The 18,206-nt window shown below is 42.0% G+C and overlaps 1 protein-coding gene across 1 annotated transcript in view; it reads left to right on the top strand.

Moving 5' to 3' along the window:
• Positions 1 to 18,206, top strand: part of tspan17 (tetraspanin 17) — a 51,404-nt gene that overhangs the window by 5,057 nt on the left and 28,141 nt on the right. The window contains exon 2 of the mRNA XM_043703726.2: positions 8,059 to 8,109. Coding sequence (XP_043559661.1) covers positions 8,059 to 8,109 — 51 coding nt within the window. The remainder of the gene's footprint in view (positions 1 to 8,058; positions 8,110 to 18,206) is intronic.

The following is an 18,206-nucleotide window of genomic DNA, read 5'->3' as shown; positions in this document are numbered from 1 at the left end:
GGGTGGTGAGTGGCTTGGAGCAAAACATGTACATGGTGTTCTCATATCTGCTACCCTTGTTCTTTTAGATTGTGGAGGCCATGGGTTTGCAAGGTGTTGTGTAATGATCTTTGGTGAATTTCTGCAGTGCATCTTATAGATGGTATATACTGCTGCTACTGGGTATTGTTGGTGAAGAGAGTAGATGTTTTGAAAGTGATGCCAGTTTAAGTGGGCTGCTTTGTTCTCGTGAGTGTCAAGTTTTGGAGTGTTTTTGGAGCAGCATTCATCCAGGCAAGTGGGGATTACACCATAACCCTCACTTATGGCTTATGGCTGGCTGACAGGCTTTGAGGAGTCGGGAGGTGAGTTACTTGCTGCAGTACTCCTAACCTCTGACCTGCTGTTGCAGCCACCATATTCCTATGGCTTGTCCAATTCAGTTTCTGCGGAGTGGTAATCCCTGAGATGCTAATGGTCATGCCATTGAATGTCAAGGGGTGATGCTTAAACTGTCATTTATTGGAGATGGTCATTCCCTGACATTTGTGGCAAGTAACATTCATGCCATACTTGTCAGCACAGCTGGATTTTGTCCAGCTCATGTTGTTTTTGGAGTCGCATGTGGTGCTGAGCATTTTGCAATCACTGGCAAACATCCCCACTTCTGACCTTATGATGGAGGAAAGGATATTGATGGCGCAGGCAATGATAATTGGCCCTAGGACATTACTTGAGGAGCTCCTGCAGAAATGTCTTGCAGCTGAGATGACTGACCTCCAACAACCATGATGACATTTTGGATGTGCCAGGTATGACTCCAACTATCAGAGAATTTGCCCCTTTGACTCCAGTTTTGCTCCTTGATGCCTCTCGTGAAGTGCAGTCTTGATGTCAGGAAAAAGTTACTCTGCTCTCACCTGTGGAATTCAGCTCTTTTGACCATTTTTGAACCAAGAACCATGAGGTCAGGAGCTGAATGGGTTCCACCTGAGCCAAACTGTGCATCAGTGAGGAGATTATTGCTGAGTTGGTGCTTGATAACCCTAACGTTCCATCACTTTCCTGATTAACTTATCAATGCCTTTTTACATCCTCCTTGTGCCCACTTCACAACTTACTTTCCTACTTATTTTTGTGTTGCCAGCAAATTGGCAGTCGTAATTTCCATCTCTTCATCCATCTCTTCTTCCATCTGTTCATTTGTGTACATTATAAACATTTGAGGTCCTAGCACTGATATCTATGATACATTGCTTACTACTTGCCAAGCAGGTCAGGCAGCATCCAAGGCGCAGGGGAATCGACGTTTCGGCCATAAGCTCTTCATCAGCTCTACCTGTACAACGTACAAACCATGACATTTTAGTTTCAGTAGTAACCTTGCTGGCATCTTATCAAATGTCTTTTGAAAATCTATGTACTGTACATCTTATCGGTTCTCCTTTCTGTCCTCAAAGAACGCCTATAGATTGGTCAAGCATAATTTCCCTTTCAGAAAACAATGTTGACTTGGCATGACTACCTTTAAACTTATGCAAATGTCTTTCTAAACTCTTTTTAATAATTGCTTCTAACATTTTTCCGATGTCAGATGTTAAGCTACCTGGCCTGTAAATTCATTTTTTGTCATTTTTTCCTTTATGGATAAATAAGTTATATTCACTATCGTCCAATATAATGGGTCCACCCCAAATCAAAGGAGTTCTGGAAATTAAAACTGGTGCACCAACTATCTCTAGCTACTTTTTCTTTTAAGATTGTAGGATGAAGATCATCGGGACATGGCCACTTGTCAGCCACATCTCCTATAGTTTACTCAATACTGCTCCTTTGGTGATTGTAATTTTCCTCAGTTCCTGCTCCCTTCTATTTCCTGCTATACTGTTGCTTCTGGGATGTTGCCTATTCTCTAATTGTGTCGAGTGATGCAAAATGGTTGTTCAATTTATTTATCATTTCCTTATTTTCAATGATCAACTCTCCTCTCTGTTCGTCTGTTAGTCTTTTTTTTGAACTATTTGTTCTTAAAATATGTTTAGAAACTTCTTTTAAAATGGTCTTGTATCTTAGTCTGTTTCTGGTTAGCTTTCTTGTACTCTTCCCTCTTAGTTTTTTGGCCATTTTAAACATATTCTGTACAACAGACACCTCAAATCCCTTGAGAAGTAGTAAGTAATACCTGTGTAAAATTCTAAAAATCCACTAGGCAGGATAGATACTCCACTGGTTCCCTCTCTCAGACCAATCACAGCCCTCACTCCCCAACCCCATATTGATGAATGGTGGACCAAAGCACCCACATGACTGACTCAAGACTTCTGCAACAAGCTACTCTGCGCTCTGTCGTGGCAAGCACTTACCAGAAGGGCACAAGAAATGCTCAAGCATGTCCTCAAATTTTTGAATGAAAAAAATGCATTGTCCGCACTAACTCAGGAATTGCCAGCCCAAGACCATCCATTTTGAAGAAGCATCCATGAAAGGGCCAATGGTTTTGAAATCTGAAAGGCTCAGATGGAGAACAAGCACATGCATCAGGTGGAGTATGTGAAAACCAGAGGATTTGCAAATTCAGCATTGGACTATTTAGTCATCTATGGGGCTTAAATCATCGGAATGTAGGAAAGTCACCCTTGATCTTATGGGACTACCTGAGAAGCAGACGTATGTGGTTAAAGGATTAAACTGATTTATAATACATTGCAACCGTAACACAAGATTACAAAGCTGGACATTTGGTCTTATATACAAAATATTTTGAACAAGTAGTTGGTGTACTAATTTTCTATATTGACATTTCCCAAAGAATAATCAATGCTTCCTAAAATGAATTCACCACATTTACAGTAAAAGTGAAAAAAAATGTTTCACGAACAACTTGATGCTTAATTCAACTGGAATGCAATTGTATTCAGCAATTCCAGTTGACTTGGACTCAGTTTGTTTTTGAAATATTTTCTTTTTGAAATTTGAATGCAAAAAATCTATTATAGCGCTTGCTTTTGTAATGATGCTTAACTCTACATCTAATTTGAAGCAAATGGTTCTACTCTACAGATTATCTCTTTTGAAAATATCGGTAGTTTGGAAGTTAAAAGCCACGCAGGGCACTGTGTATAACTTTTCAGTGAGGGGCATAGATGAGGTGAATACCAAAGGTCTTTCCCTAGGATAGGTGAGTTCGAAACTAAGGGGTATATTTTTAAGGTGAAGGAGAAAGACTTAAACCTGAAGGGCAACTTTTTCCACACAGTGGCTTGTATGTAGAATGAACTGCATGAGGAAGTGGTAGATAAAGGTACAGTTGCAACATTTAAACATCTGGACAGGTACATGAATAAGAAAAGGTTCGAAGGATATGGGCCAAATGCAGGCAAGTGGAACTAGTTTAGTTTGAGTAATTTGGTTGGCATGGATGACTTGGACTGAAGGTTCTGTTTCACGCTGTATGACTCTGACCCAAAATACTTCTTTTAGATAAGCAAAAAGGAGACCATTTTTAAGCTATTGTAAGATGAAATCATTTTCTATAGGGTTCATGTTTCTATAGTCATGTCTGCTTTGCCCAAAGGCACGTCTTTGGCTCGTTGTAGATTTTCCTTATCCATTCCGTGTGAATCATTTCATTTGCCAATAATTTCCTTCAATTTTCAAGTCCTCCAACATTTGATCTTTCTTTTCATCTCTTTCCTCCATTATGTCTCTAACAACCCTGTTTCCTCTTAAGATGTGTCCTAGCCAATTTCTGTCTTTTTCTGAATTATGTACAATTATTTTTTTGTTGTTCTTTGACTCTCTACGGCACTTCATTCGTTATTCTTTTTCTGTCTAGTAGATCTGTTTTATTCCCCTTGATTCAAAGCAGTTCAACAAGTTAGTCTCCAACCTCCATCAGGTCCATGTCTTGCACGTACATAAAGTAACACTTCCATTTAAACTCTTCACAAGGCATTTATTGAGTTTTCCAATTAACAAGTCTTGTCTTGCCAGATATAGTCTGTTCCATTGATAATAGTCAAAAGGAGTAGAGTTAGACCATTCAGCCCATCGGGTCTCTTCTGCTGTCATCCCCCCCCGTCACAGAAAAATGCTTAGAGACACAGTAGTTTTACCTCCTTCGTCTTTATTCCGGGCCCTGGAGGGAGAGAGAACGATTGACCATGTGCACAGAGACATGACTTCTCCATCTTGTCTCTGGAACAGCAGTTTCTTAATGAATTATATACTCATTTTACAGGGAGGAGCATCCAGATAACACAACATGCATATTGATTGGGTGACCATTACAGTCAGTGAGTGTCATTAGCAAAGGTTAAGCTATCTAGTGTCACACAATGAATGTTCTTAACCTTAACTGGCTTCACATAATGAAGACTTTTCACCTTCTTGAACTGACCTTTCATACTGAATGCTTCCAATATTGTTAAATGGCTCTACATAATGAATGCTTTTGTACTTGTTAACCCATTACCCTTTTCTGCCGCACCCCATTGTTAATGTAAGTTCTTATCTGAATCATGCTCAGCTGAACCTGTTGTTGCACAAGACTCCGAACTTAACTCTTTCCCTACCTGCTTATACCCAATACACGTTCTCACTGCTATTTGATCATAGTTGGTGTGTTTGATCCTCTTGCAAATCAAGAACCTATCTAGATCAGTCTTTAGATGCACTATGACTTGATCTACATAGTCTTCTGTGACAATGTGTTCCACAGATTATTTATCCTCTGGTTGAAGAAATTCCTTCTCTCCATTCAAGAGTTGTCCCTTCACTCTGAGGCTGCACCCTCAGGTTCTACTAGTTTCTCTGACTAGTGGAAACAGCTTATCCACAGGTCCATTCTATCTAGGCCCTTCAGTATTCTGTAAGTTTCAGTCAGATCCCCCTCATCCTTCTGAACTCCATCATGTAGAGTCCTCAACTGCTCCTCATATGACAAGCTCTTCATTCTGGGATCATTTTTGTAAACCTCCTCCAACGTCAACACATTCTTCCTTCGTTACAAAGGCCAAAACTGCTCACAATGTTCCAAATGTCTGCCCAGAGCCTTACACAGCCTCAGAAGTATATCTCTGCTTTTATGAGGGACAGGATGTACATGTATTTGGAAAGGCAAGGGCTGATTCAGGATAGTCAACATGGCTTTGTGCGTGGGAAATCATGTCTCACAAACTTGATTGAGTTTTTTGAAGAAGTAACAAAGAAGATTGAGGGCAGAGCAGTAGGTGTGATCTATATAGACTTCAGTAAGGCTTTTGACAAGGTTCCCCACGTGAGACTGATTAGCAAGGTTAGATCTCATGGAATACAGAGAGAACTAGCCATTTGGATACAGAACTGGCTCAAAGGTAGAAGACAGAGGGTGGTGGTGAAGGGTTGTTTTTCAGACTGGAGGCCTGTGACCAGTGGAGTGCCACAAGGATCGGTGCTGGGCCCTCTACTTTCTGTCATTTACATAAATGCTTTGGATGCGAAAGTAAGAGGTACAGTTAGTAAGTTTGCAGATGACACCAAAATTGGAGATGTTGTGGACAGCGAAGAGGGTTACCTCAGATTACAAACAGGATATTGACCAGATGGGCCAGTGGGCTGAGAAATGGCCGATAGAGTTTAATTCAGATAAATGCAAGGTGCTGAATTTTGGGAAAGCAAATCTTAGCAGGACTTATACACTTAATGGTAAGGTCCCAGGGAATGTTGCTGAATAAAGAGACCTTGGAGTGCAGGTTCATAGCTCCTTGAAAGTAGAGTCGCAGGTAGATAGGATAGTAAAGAAAGCGTTTGGTATGCTTTCTTTTATTGGTCAGAGTATTGATTACAGGAGTTTGGGAGGTCATGTTGCGGCTGTACAGGCCACTGATGGAATATTGCGTGCAATTCTGGTCTCGTTTCTATCGGAAAGATGTTGTTAAACTTGAAAGGGTTCAGAAAAGATTTACAAGGATGTTGCCAGGGTTGGAGGATCTGAGCTGCAGGGAGAGGCTGAACAGGCTGGGGCTGTTTTCCCTGGAGCGTCGGAGGCTAAGGGGAGACCTTCTAGAGGTTTACAAAATTATGAGGGGCATGGATAGGATAAATAGACAAAAACGTTTCCCTGGGGTCGGGGAATCCAGCACTAGAGGCATAGGTTTAGGGTGAGAGGGGAAAGATACAAAAGAGACCTAAGGGGCAACTTTTTCACGCAGAGAGTGGTACATGTCTGGAATGAGCTGCTAGAGGATATGGTGGAGGCTGGTACAATTGCACCATTTAAGAGGCGTTTGGATGGGTATATGAATAGGAAGGGTTTGGAGGGATATGGGCCGGGTGCTGGCAGGTGGGACTAGATTGGGTTGGGATATCTGGTCGCATGGACGGGTTGGACCGAAGGGTCTGTTTCCATGCTGTACATCTCTATGACTCTACATTCTCTTGAAATGAATGCTGATGTTGCATTTGACCTCTAACCACCAACTGCACTTGCATATTAACTTTAAGAGAATCCTGAACTAAGACTCCCAAGTCCTTTGTGCTTCAGATTTCTGAAGTCTTTCCCTATTTAGAAAATAGTCTACTCCTCTAGTTTTCCTACCAAAGTGCATAACCTCACACTTTCCCACATTTGTATTTTATCTGCCACTACTTTGTCCTCGTGTCTGGCATGTCCAAGTCCTTCTACAGGCTCCCTGGTTCCTCCACATGACCTGCCCCCCCGCCAAAATCATTTTGTCTTTGCTGCCCTTGTTTTTATTTTTTTATTGCATCTTCAATCTGTGGATTCTGCCATTGTTCCTTATTGAATTCCTGCATCTAATCTAGTTTCTTTTTATTGATGTAGGATAGCAATTTGTATTAAAATAAATTGCGCCATTTCCTTTAATTAAATCTGCTCAAATTGTGGAGCCTGGTTGAGTTGATCAACTGATATCTGCATGACAATCAGAAACAGATGTTAAATATTTTACCTCACTCAGTGGAGAGAATAAAACAATTATAGGGAGATTTTTATTCATGGAGTGTGGATAGCACTAATCAGGTGAATGTTTATTGCCTATTTCCAGTGTTGGTGAGCTATCTTCACAAATGGCTGCATTTTTGCGGTGAAAAGATGGATTTCTGTGATTATGCATGTTATTACAGTCATTATTACAATTCAAGTAGAATAGTTTGCATTGCATCTAAATGGAACCTTTTTGATATAGTAATATTGGCACTGCTTAGGTCCGAATTAATGAAGTGCCAGTCTTTATTGTTGTGATACTCCCTTTGTTTTCCTTTTTGTCGCTGTATTTTACTTTGACCTATCCTTTTACTCAAATGTGAAGAGAGGCAGATCCTTGGTATAGGGATGTAAAACATTTTCAGCATATTGGCAATTTGCTTGTTACTTGTCCCATACTGCATAAATCTTGGGTTTCTTTTGTCACACACGTCTTAAGGTTCCTCTAGAAGAACAGAATGAAAGAAAGAGGATTTGCATGCGTGTAGAACAGTTTGTACCCACAAGATTCTCCAGCTGCTTTCAAGGCCAGTGTCATTCTTATGAATTATAGTCACTACTGTAACTTAGGCAGAGGGACTGCCAATGTTTCTATCATTGGAAATAGTTTCTGGAAATGTAACTTCAAACCCTTTTAAGTTTGAGCAGCATAATGCTCTTTAGTCAACAATTGACTGTGAAGATCAGTTGTACGCACCATCTTCAATATATGGATTTAAATAACGACAGAGATGAACAGAAGAATGAGGGTGATTTTTATTTTAAACCAGAAACTGGCAAGTGCCACTTCCACTTCATGAATATTGGTCCTTTATCATAAAATGAGTGTGTAATACAAATGGTTGAGAAAGGGGATGAGAGGTTAATTTGTTTTTGTTTTGGCTGTATTATTTAAAATTGAAAGCATAGAGATTTTACTTGCTATGTAAGTTGGAGCACTGCATCTTTGTAAATCACTCATTAATTTTTCTCCCATATGTACAAGCATCAACTCCACAGACTTGACTTGGTGACGCTCGTTTGTTGAAATATGTTTATGAATGTCTACTAATCTATGTAGCTAATGTGTTATTGTATCTCGTTATGTTTTTCAGTTGCTGGGCGCAGCATTTCTTGGAATAGGCCTTTGGGCATGGGCTGAAAAGGTATGTTGCATAAGCATGGACATTGTACAAGATGGTCTTTATGCATAACCTACATAAATCAGTTTTATAATCTATCCTCTAGAAAAAGAAATGCATGAGCTGAAGTAGAATAAATAACATTTAGAGTCACCAAGGTATACAGCACGGAAACAGACCCTTTGGTCCAACTCATCGATGCCGACCAAGTATTTGAATTAATCTAGTTCCATTTGCGAGCATTTGGTCCATATCTCTCCAAACTCTTCCTATTTATATATACCCATTCAGATGCCTTTTTAAATGTTGTAATTGTATCAGCTTCCTCCTCTTACCGGCAGCTCATTCCACATACACACCACCTCTGCGTGAAAATGTTGCCACTTAGGTCCCTTTTTAAATTTTTCCCCTCTCACCTTAAATCTATGCCCTCTAATATTTGACTCCCCACCCCAGGGAGACCTTGTCTATTTACCCTATCCATGCCCCTCATGATTTTATAGACCTCAAATGGTCACCCCTCAGCCTCTGATGCTGCAGGGCAAATAGCCTCTTTCTATAGCTCAAACCCTCCAATCCTGACACTGTCCTTGTAAATCTTTTCTGGACCCTTTCAAGTTTCACAACATCCTTCCTACAGGATGGAGACCAGAATTGCACACAGTTTTCCAAAAATGGCCTAGCCAATAGCTGTGACATGACCTCCCAAATCTTATACTCAGTACACTGACCAATAAAGGCAAGCATATCAATGCCTCCTTTACTATCCTATCCACCTATGACTCCACTTCTAAGGAACTATGCACCTGCACTCCAATGTCTCTTTGTTCAGCAACACTCCCCAGGACCTAACCATAAAGTGTATAAGTCTTGCTCTGATTTGCTTTTCCAAAATGCAGCACCTCACATTCATCTAAACTCCATCTGCCACTCCTCAGCCCATTGGCCCAGATCCATTGTAATCTGAGTTAACTTTCTTCACTGTCCACTACACCTCCAATTTTGGTGTCACCTGCAAAGTTACTAACCATACCTCCTATGTTCAGATCCAAATCACTTATATAAATGATGAAAAGCAGTGAATCTAGCATTGATCCTTGTGGCATACTGCTTTTCACAGGCCTCAAGTCTGAAAGTCACCCTCACCACCACCCTCTGGTTACTACCTTGGAGCCAGTTCTGTATCCAAATAGCTATTTCTCTCTGTATTTCATGTGATCTAACCTTGCTAACCAGTCTTTGAAGCTGCATTTGTTGCATTGCATTTAAACGTAAGATACTATACATAATCATTTTGGCTTGTATTTGTTTGTTTATTAGCTGGGCTAGTGTTTATTGCCCATCCCTAACTGTCTTTTGAGGAGTTGATAATGAGCTAACTTCTTGAACTGCTGCAGTTGTTGTGCAGTTAGATTTGATGTCCCACAATACTGACCCAGTGACGATGGAGCAGCAATATCCAAGACCAGATTCTGTGACTTGGAAGGAAATCCATCCACCTGTTTTACTTGTTCTTCTAGGTGTTCGATGTCGCAGGTTTGAGAAGTGCATTCAGCGAGGCATTCAATTTGTTGTCGTTTAGTGTGCCTTGTGAATTTGTTGTCTCCAAGCAAAAGTCACAATTGACTGGTCATTTGCTGAGCTTTTGACAATCGAACTCACCACCTGCATTTGCATGCCATGCATGTCTCTGTCAGGTTTGACTTCTCTGTCCACACACATTCCTTACTGTGCACATCATTGACAGTTGATCTCATTGCCTGCCCACATTCCCTCATTAGTCACACTGCATAGCTTGCTCTTCCAGCAACCACATGGCTTGAGAAAAGTACATGCTCTTCATAGGCTTTGCCAGCTTGTTGTATTTTTTTTGGTCTCGATGGACTAACCTTTATGCTGATGTATAGTGGTTAAGTTGAGGGAAGGTCCGCAAAGATTTTTAACAAAGTGTGCTGTGAACATTGTGTATTTGCTTGATTTGGGTTTCTTCCATAATATCAAAACTGAATGAGGTGAAAGAGGAGCTGGATGCATTCAGGAGGTGGTCACACCTAACGTGCAGGCGGAGAGTAGGTGGATGACCACCAGAAAAGTAAAGGGAGTAGGCAGAGAGTGCAGGAATCCACTGTGGCCATTCCACTTAAACAAGTATACAATTTTGGATACTGTTTGGGGTGGTGACTGTTAAGGGGAAAGCAGCAGTAGCCAGGTTGGTGGCACTGCAACTGGTTCTAGGGCACAGTGGGAATGGGTAAAGGTAAATAGGACCTTGATGATAGGAGTCTTAATAATTAAGGGGACAGATAGGAGATTCTTGTGGGCGCAAACGGGAATCCAGAATGCTGTGTTGCCTCCCTCGTGCCAGGGTCCAGGATGTCTCAGAGCGGCTGCAGAGCATTCTTGAGGGAGAGGATGAGCAGCCAGACGTCATTGAGCACATTGGCACAAATGATATAGGTAGAAATAGTTGTAGAGAGCTAGGAAAAAGGTTTAAAAACCAGGACCTCATCAGTGATAATCTCCGGATTACTTCCAGTGACACGTTCTAGTGCCGTAAGAATAGGAGGATATGGCAGATGAATGCATGGCTAAAGAATTATTGCAGGGGACAGGGATTCAGACTTTTAGATTGTTGGGATCTTTTCTGGGGCAGCGGTGACCTGTTCAAGAGGGATGGGTTGCATCTGAACTGGAGGGGGACCAATATCTTGGCAGCCAGGTTTGCTCGTACTGCAAGGGAGGGTTTAAAGTAGATTGACAGAGGAGTGGCATCTTCAACAGCAGAGAGGCACATGCGAGCCAGGAAGGTGTTATAGTAATCGGAAACAGTAAGTTGAAGAGACAGGTCAGGCTGGAACACAAGGAGCAAGGAATGTCTGTTGGATTAAATTGCATTTATTTCAATGCAAGAGGGCTGTCGGGTAAGGCTGATGAACGCAGGTATGGTATGTGAGGTATAGGTATAGGCATACCTAAGGATAGGTATGTGAGACTGGGATATTATAGTCATTACAGAAACATGACTAAGGGAGGGACAGGACTGGCAGCTTAATGTGTCAGGGTACAAGTGCTTTAGGTGGGGCAGGAGTGGTGGAAGGAGGAGAGGGGCAGTTGCATTTTTGATTAAGGCAAATATCATAGCAGTAATCAAATGAAATAACTGCAGGATCATCCAGTGAGGTTTTGTGGGTGGAGCTAAGAAATAAGAAGGGAATGGTGACATTATTGGGGTTGTACTGTTGGCCCCCAAATAGTCAATGGAAATTAAAGGAACAAATATGCAGGAGATTGTGGAGACTTGCAGGAGCAATAGGGTTCTCATAGTAGGGAATGTTTATTTTCCTAACATTGCCTGATACTGCCAGAGCGTTCAGGGCTTAGATGGGGTGGAATTTAAGTGCGTTCAGGCAAGTTTCCTCTAGTAGTATATCGAGTGTCTTACTCAAGAAGGGGAAAAACTTGACCTATTCTTGGGAAATACGGCAGGGGACATAACAGTGGGGGAGCACTTTGGGACCAGTGACCATAGTTCTATTAATTTTAAAATAGTTATGGAGAGGGACAAAACTAGTCCACAGGTTCATGTTCTAAACTGGAGTATGGCGAATTTTGATGGAATTTGACAGGAGCTCGCAGAGGTTGATTGGAGCAGTCTGTTTGCAGGAAAAGAGACCTCTGGCAAGAGGGTGGCCTTTAAAAGTGAGATAACTAGAGTTGAAGGTCCATATGTTCTTGTGAGGGTGAAGGGAAAGGTTGGTAGGAATAGGGAACACTGGATGATGAGAGATATTGAGGCTTTGACCAGATAAAAGGAGATGTGGCTCAGGTATAGGCAGCTGGGATCAAGGGAATTCCTGGTGGTGTACAGGAAATACAGGAGTTTACTGAAGAAGGAAATCAGGAGGGTGAAAAGGGGCACATGATACCCTAATCTTCTCAGCCAAGGCTGAATCCAAAGAGGTACTTTTAAGCATATTAAAGGAAAAAAAAGCAATAGAGAGAATATGGCCCCTCAAGTACGAAAGTGGATATATTTGTGTAGAACCGGAGGAGATGGGTGAAGTCCTTAATGAATATTTCTCCTCTGTGTTTACCATGGAAAAGGACATGAAGACTTGGGAAGTTGGGGAAGTTAGTGGTGATATCTTCGGGACAGTCCATATCACAGTAGAGGTAGTGTTGGATGTATTAAAATGCATGAAGGTGGACAAATCTCCTGGTCTTGACCAGATATATCCAGAACCCTGCAGGAGCTCTGGCTGATATTTTTGTGTCATCATTAGCCATTATGTGAGGTCCCAGAAGACTAGGAGGGTAGTGAATGTTGTGCCAGTATTCAAGAAGGACTGCAAAGAAAAACCTGGGAGCTATAGATCGGTAAATTTAACATCTCTGGTGGGTAAGTTCATTTGAGAAGATTCTGAGAGATGGGATATACATGCATTTGGAAAGACAGGATTTCATTGGAAGTAGTCAGCATGGCTTTGTGAGTGGGAGACCATGTCTCTCAAATTTGTTACAGTTCTTTAAAGAAGTGACCAGGAAGGTTATGAGCGCAGGGTGGTAGACGTAGTCTATATGTATTTTAGTTAAGGCCTTGGATAAGATGTTCCACATGGTAGGCTGCTCTGGAAGGTTAGATCACATGGAATCCAATACGAGCTGGCAATTGGATACAAAATTGGCGTGATGATAGGAAGCAGTGGGTAATAGTGGAAGGATATGTGTCAGACTGGAGGCCTGTGATTCGTGGAGTGCCTCGTTGAGAGCAGGTGGGGTTGGAGGCGGGCGGTGGTGGGTTGAGAGTGGCAGGGGGCGGGGTGGGAGCGGACTGGGTTGGGGGCAGATGGCGGGGGGGGGGCGATGCGAGGTCTGGCGCACAGTGTGCTTTTACCTAATCTCCTGAAAGGGGAGCAGACTTCACAGAAAACTCTCAGCCCCAGAGGAAATCAATTATCCGAACAAAATAGCGCCCGCCCATCTTGTTCGGATAATTGAGGTTCCTCTGTAAATGGTAGGGCCTTAAAGAGTGTAGTGGAACAGCAGCATCATGGAGTTTAGGTGCACTGTTCTCTGAAGGTGGAGTCACAGGTAGATTGGGCAGTGAAGGAGACTTTTGGCACACTGGCCTTTATTAGTTAGGGCATTGAAGTTGGGAAGTTATGTTGCAGTTATACAGGACATTGGTGAGGCCGCAGTATTGGAAAATTGTGTTTGGTTTTGCTCACCTTGTTATAGGAAGAATGTTATTAACCTGGAAACAATACAGAAGGAATTTACAAGGATGTTGCCTGGACTCTATGGTCTTAGTTATAGGGAGTGGTTGGACAAGCTAGGACATTTTCTTTTGAGCGCAGGCGACTGAGGGGGGAACCATATAGAGATGTATAAGATCATGAGATGCATGCATAGGGGAATGCACTCAATATTTTTCCCAGGGTTGGGGAAATCGAGGGCATCAGTTTAAGGTTAGAGGGAAAAGAATAAAAGGTAACCTGAGGGCCAAATTTTTAAACAGAGGGTGGTATGGATATGGAATGAGCTGCCAGTGGAAGTGGTTGAGGTGTGTACATTAACAACATTTAAAAGGCATTTGGACAAATATGTGGATAGGCAAGGATTAGAAGGATATGGGCCAAGTGCAGGGAAATGGGGTTAGCATGGATGGACATTTTGGTCGGCATGTACCAGTTTGCACCAAAGGGCCTGTCTCTGTGCTGCAGGACTCTATGACTCTGTAACTTCAGGGAAAGGACAGAGATTCTGCATTTGTGATCAATGCTGTAAATGCATTCAAATTGAAACTGGGACTGTAGTTCTCTCAGTTTAAAAAATTAAGCACTGCAACACTAGCTTCTGGAGAAAATACTAGAAAAATGAAAGACAAAGAAAAATGGTTCTACCCAGAAATTGTGTTCATCTGAGGAAGTTAACAGAAGATTGTCTCAAAACCATTCCTTCAAGTTGACATTGGATTAGCTACCAAATTTTGGTTTACAAAGCAGTGGAGTTGATATGGCAATACTTACTATGCAAAATGTATATTGAGCTGAAAGTCCGATCAAGGAAAGTGATTTTAAGGGGAATAAACAGAGAAAAGTACGTATCTTTTGGTTTTAAAATGAAAGCTTATTTTGACTCAGCGTATCTCTGGAATTCAGTATTCTCCTAAATAAAGATAACCATTTGAACTCTGTATGACCAGCAGTCTCAAACTAAACCCAGAACTTCAAGGCACTAGTATCACAGGTGTTACACTGAGACTTAGTGAGTAGAGGACCAAATGAATAATCATATATATTTTGGTTTGAGACTTATACAGATATATAATTTTGTTTTATTTTCTGGGTAATTCCTGGTTTGCACTTAAATTCAAGAAATGATCTTATGCTTGAAAGTTTTGTAGATGGCTGTGTTGCAGCCACATTTTGCTTGTGGGCAAATTAATGTGGCAGCGGTATGCTTGAGGACCTGGCCACCTTGGTGGTAGAATGCATCAGGCAGAGACTTCTTACATTGTCAAACTTTCAGTGCATCTTCTCTGTTGTGCTGTTAAAACATGAAAAAGCATTGATGCATCAGCTGAAGGAAGAGTTGCAGATGATATTCAAGTGAATCTTGTGTTGACCAGTATTTGACCTGATGTACAAAATTTCACAGGCTTCAACGTCAACAGGGCCATAACCTTCCCAATTGTATATCACTTTGCTAAGTCTGTCCTGCCAATGGGCCAAGGCATATTCAGGTATGATAATGGAGGAATTATGGACATTCGTCTTCTGTTCGATGACTAAATCAGGAATCACAATCTGTGGAACAGTTAGCACACCTTTTCTAATTTTGGGGAAGTTCCCAGATGTTAGTGAGAAGGACTTTGGCTGGGTGTGTTTGTGTGATGTCAAATGCATAGGGCAACGTAGGGTGTTCTTTTATTCTTGTTCTTTGCAATTTTGATACAGCTGCATGAATGGGCCTAATGAACCAGAGGGCATTTAAGAGTCAGTTATTCACTTTGGGTCTTGCTTCTCTCTCAAGCTGAATTGGGTAAGAACAGCAGATTTCTTTCACCAGTGACATTAGGGAATCAATTTATTTTTTCTGGAAAACCTGTAACTTCGTGGTTGTCATTGTTGACATGAGCTATTATATCCCCAATCTATTTAGTCAACTGAATTTCAATTTGCTAGCTGCTATAGTGGGATTTGAATTTGTGTCCAGTTCATTACTCCAGGTCTTTGGATAATTAATAGTGCAATGCAACCAAAATGCCACAGAACTCAGTATTATAAACAGTAATAAGAAGCAGTCAAAGTCAGTGCTGCAAAATCTTTTAAAATACTCAGTTTCTTTATGGGCTAATTTTTGAAATGAAGCAAAGAATTTATGCTGTATGTTTTACAGAACCTTGAGTACTAAAAAACACATTTATGTAGTATGCAGTCAGTTCTTCTATAACGCAATGGTTGCATACTTGTGTAACTGCAAGTTATGAAAAAATTGCGCTTTAGAAAGAGCACTTAATGTGTTTGTGTTATAATCGTATTACAGCCAACGCAAGTTTTAAAAGTTCGTGCTGTCGAAACAGCATCCCCAATTTGTCAATCAAATTACAGCGAATTCATGATGAAATGTGCCATATAACAGAATGACATGTATTTATTTACGGAATGAGCATCTTATTAGCTAGGCTAATATTTATTGCATTTATCTAATTGCTGTTGAGAAGGTGCTGGTGAGTTGCCTTCTCAAAATGCTGCAGTCCTTGAGGTGTTAGGACAACTACAATGCTGTTAGGAAGGGATTTCCTAACATTGACCTAGCAATAGTGAAAGGACGAGAGTTAGAATTCTAAGTTAGAATGTATATGGAATGGAGGAGAATTTGTAGATTCTTCAGTACAACCAGTCCACACTGAACATGATACCAAACTAAACTTGTCCCACCTGTTCGCTCCTGGTCCATATCCCTCCAAACCTTTCCTATTCCTGTCCTTATCCAAATGTCTTTTAAATGTTGGGTAATTGTACTCACACCCACCACTTCCTCAGGAAGTTCATTCCACATGTGAATCACCCTCTGTGTAAGAAAAAAAAAAGCCCCTCATGTCTTTTTTTTTAAAATCTGTCTCCTCTCACCTTAAAAATATGCCCCTAGCCTTAGAATCCCCTATCCTAGGGAAAACTACTATTAACTCGTATCTATACCCCTCATGATTTTGTAAACTTCTATAAGGTCAACTCTCAACCTCCTATGCTCCAGTGAAAGAAGTCCCAGCCTATCACCCCTTTCTTTATAACTCCCACCTCCATACCTGGCAACATTCTGGTAAATGACTTCTGAACTCGCTCCAGCTTAATGATATCCATTGTATAACTGGGCGACCTGATCTGGACACCGTATTCCATAAGAGCCCTCCCCAATGTCTTGTACAACCTCAATATGATTTCCCAATTCCTACACTCAAAGGACTGAGCATTGAAGGTGAGTGTGCCAAATACCTTTTTAACCACCCTGTCTATATATGAAGCCAAACTTCAAAGAATTATGTACCTGCACCCCTAGGTCACTCAGTTCTGCAAGGAAACAGGACTACAAGATGCTGGAGAAATCAGAGTTGATAACGCTTGGTGCTGGAAAAGGCACAGCAGGTCAGGCAGCATCCAAGATGCAAGGGAGTTGATGTTTCGGGCAGGATCTTTCTTCAGGACTGGGAAGGGGAAAGAGGGTTGAGAGATAAATAGTGGGAAGTGGAGGGTGGGGGTAGGGGATAGGTTAGCAATAGGTGGGCAAAAGTAGGAGGTAATAGTGATAGGTCATTGGGAATGATAGTTGGGGAGAAAGATGGACAGGTAGGTCAGGTCAAGAGGGCAGACCTGCGTTGGGCGTTGAATCTGGGAAGGGGTGGGAGAGGGGGTGATTTCGAAACTGGTGAATTCAGTGTTCGTGCCATGTGATTGTAGGTTCCAGAGGCAGAAGATGAGGTGTTCCACGACTGCTGTCATGACATTGACTACCTTAAATTGTTCACTCCAACCTCCCACCCTTGCAATGTGCAGCTCTCCACCTCACGATCAAACCAGCCGACTAGGGAGGGGTGGTGGTAGTATGGTGCACTGATCTCTACATCGCTGAAGCCAGACGCTAACTCGCTGACACACCACCTATCACCCCTCCCCTTGGCCATGACCTCTTATCACCAAATTATCATCTCCAAGACCATCCACAATCTCATTACCACAGGTGATCTCCCACCCCTAACCTCCAACCTCATAGTCCCCTAGCTCCAAACCGCCTGGTTGTATCTCTTGACAATTGGGTTTGTGAATTTTTGTCCAGGTCGACCGATTGTCTGTGCCTGCTCCTGCCCCACTGAACTTAGATTCCATGCTATCCCATTTGGTCTAGGAACTCCCTACATATGTTCGAGACACCACCTATGCTCTCCTCCTCCTCCTCCATAAGGAAGGCCTAAAAGTCCTCCATTTCTTCCTCTCTTGCCGACCCACCCCAGTCCCCCTCCACTGACACCCTCATTCGATTGGCAGAACTGGTCCTTACCCTCAACAACGTCTTCTTTCAATCCTCCCACTTCCTACAAACCAAACAAGTGGCTATGGCTACCTACATGCATCCCAGCTGTGCTTGCCTCTTTATAGGATATATGGAACAGTCCCTCTTCCACAACTACACTGGCACCATCCTCCATCCTTTCCTCTGCTACATCAATGATTATATCGGTGCTGCCTTGTGCTCCCACAAAAAGCTTGAACAGTTCATTCACCACACCTACACCTTCCAAATCGACCTCACTTTCACCTAGTCCATCTCTGACACCGCCCTCCCCTTCCTATCTACATTCCATAGAGACAATTCCCCTTCACAGCTCCCTCATTAAATCCACACTCCCCACTAACCCCCTCTCCACTCTGGCACCTTTTCCCTGCCGTCGTAAGAGGTGAAAAACCTATGCCCACACCTCCCCATTCGCCTCCATCCAAGACCCGAAAGGATCATTTCAAATCCAAAATAAATTTATTTGTGCATCCTTCAGCCTCATTTATTGTGTCCGGTGCTCTCAATGTGGTCGCCTTGACATCTGAGACATCAAATGCCAATTTGCG

Source organism: Chiloscyllium plagiosum, unplaced genomic scaffold, assembly GCF_037043375.1.
Source record: "Chiloscyllium plagiosum isolate Xiang-an unplaced genomic scaffold, Cpla_swu_hap1 HiC_scaffold_16, whole genome shotgun sequence".
Taxonomy (NCBI): domain Eukaryota; kingdom Metazoa; phylum Chordata; class Chondrichthyes; order Orectolobiformes; family Hemiscylliidae; genus Chiloscyllium; species Chiloscyllium plagiosum.
Note: the sequence above shows the minus strand (reverse complement) of the source record. Positions and strands in the feature narration are given on the sequence as shown.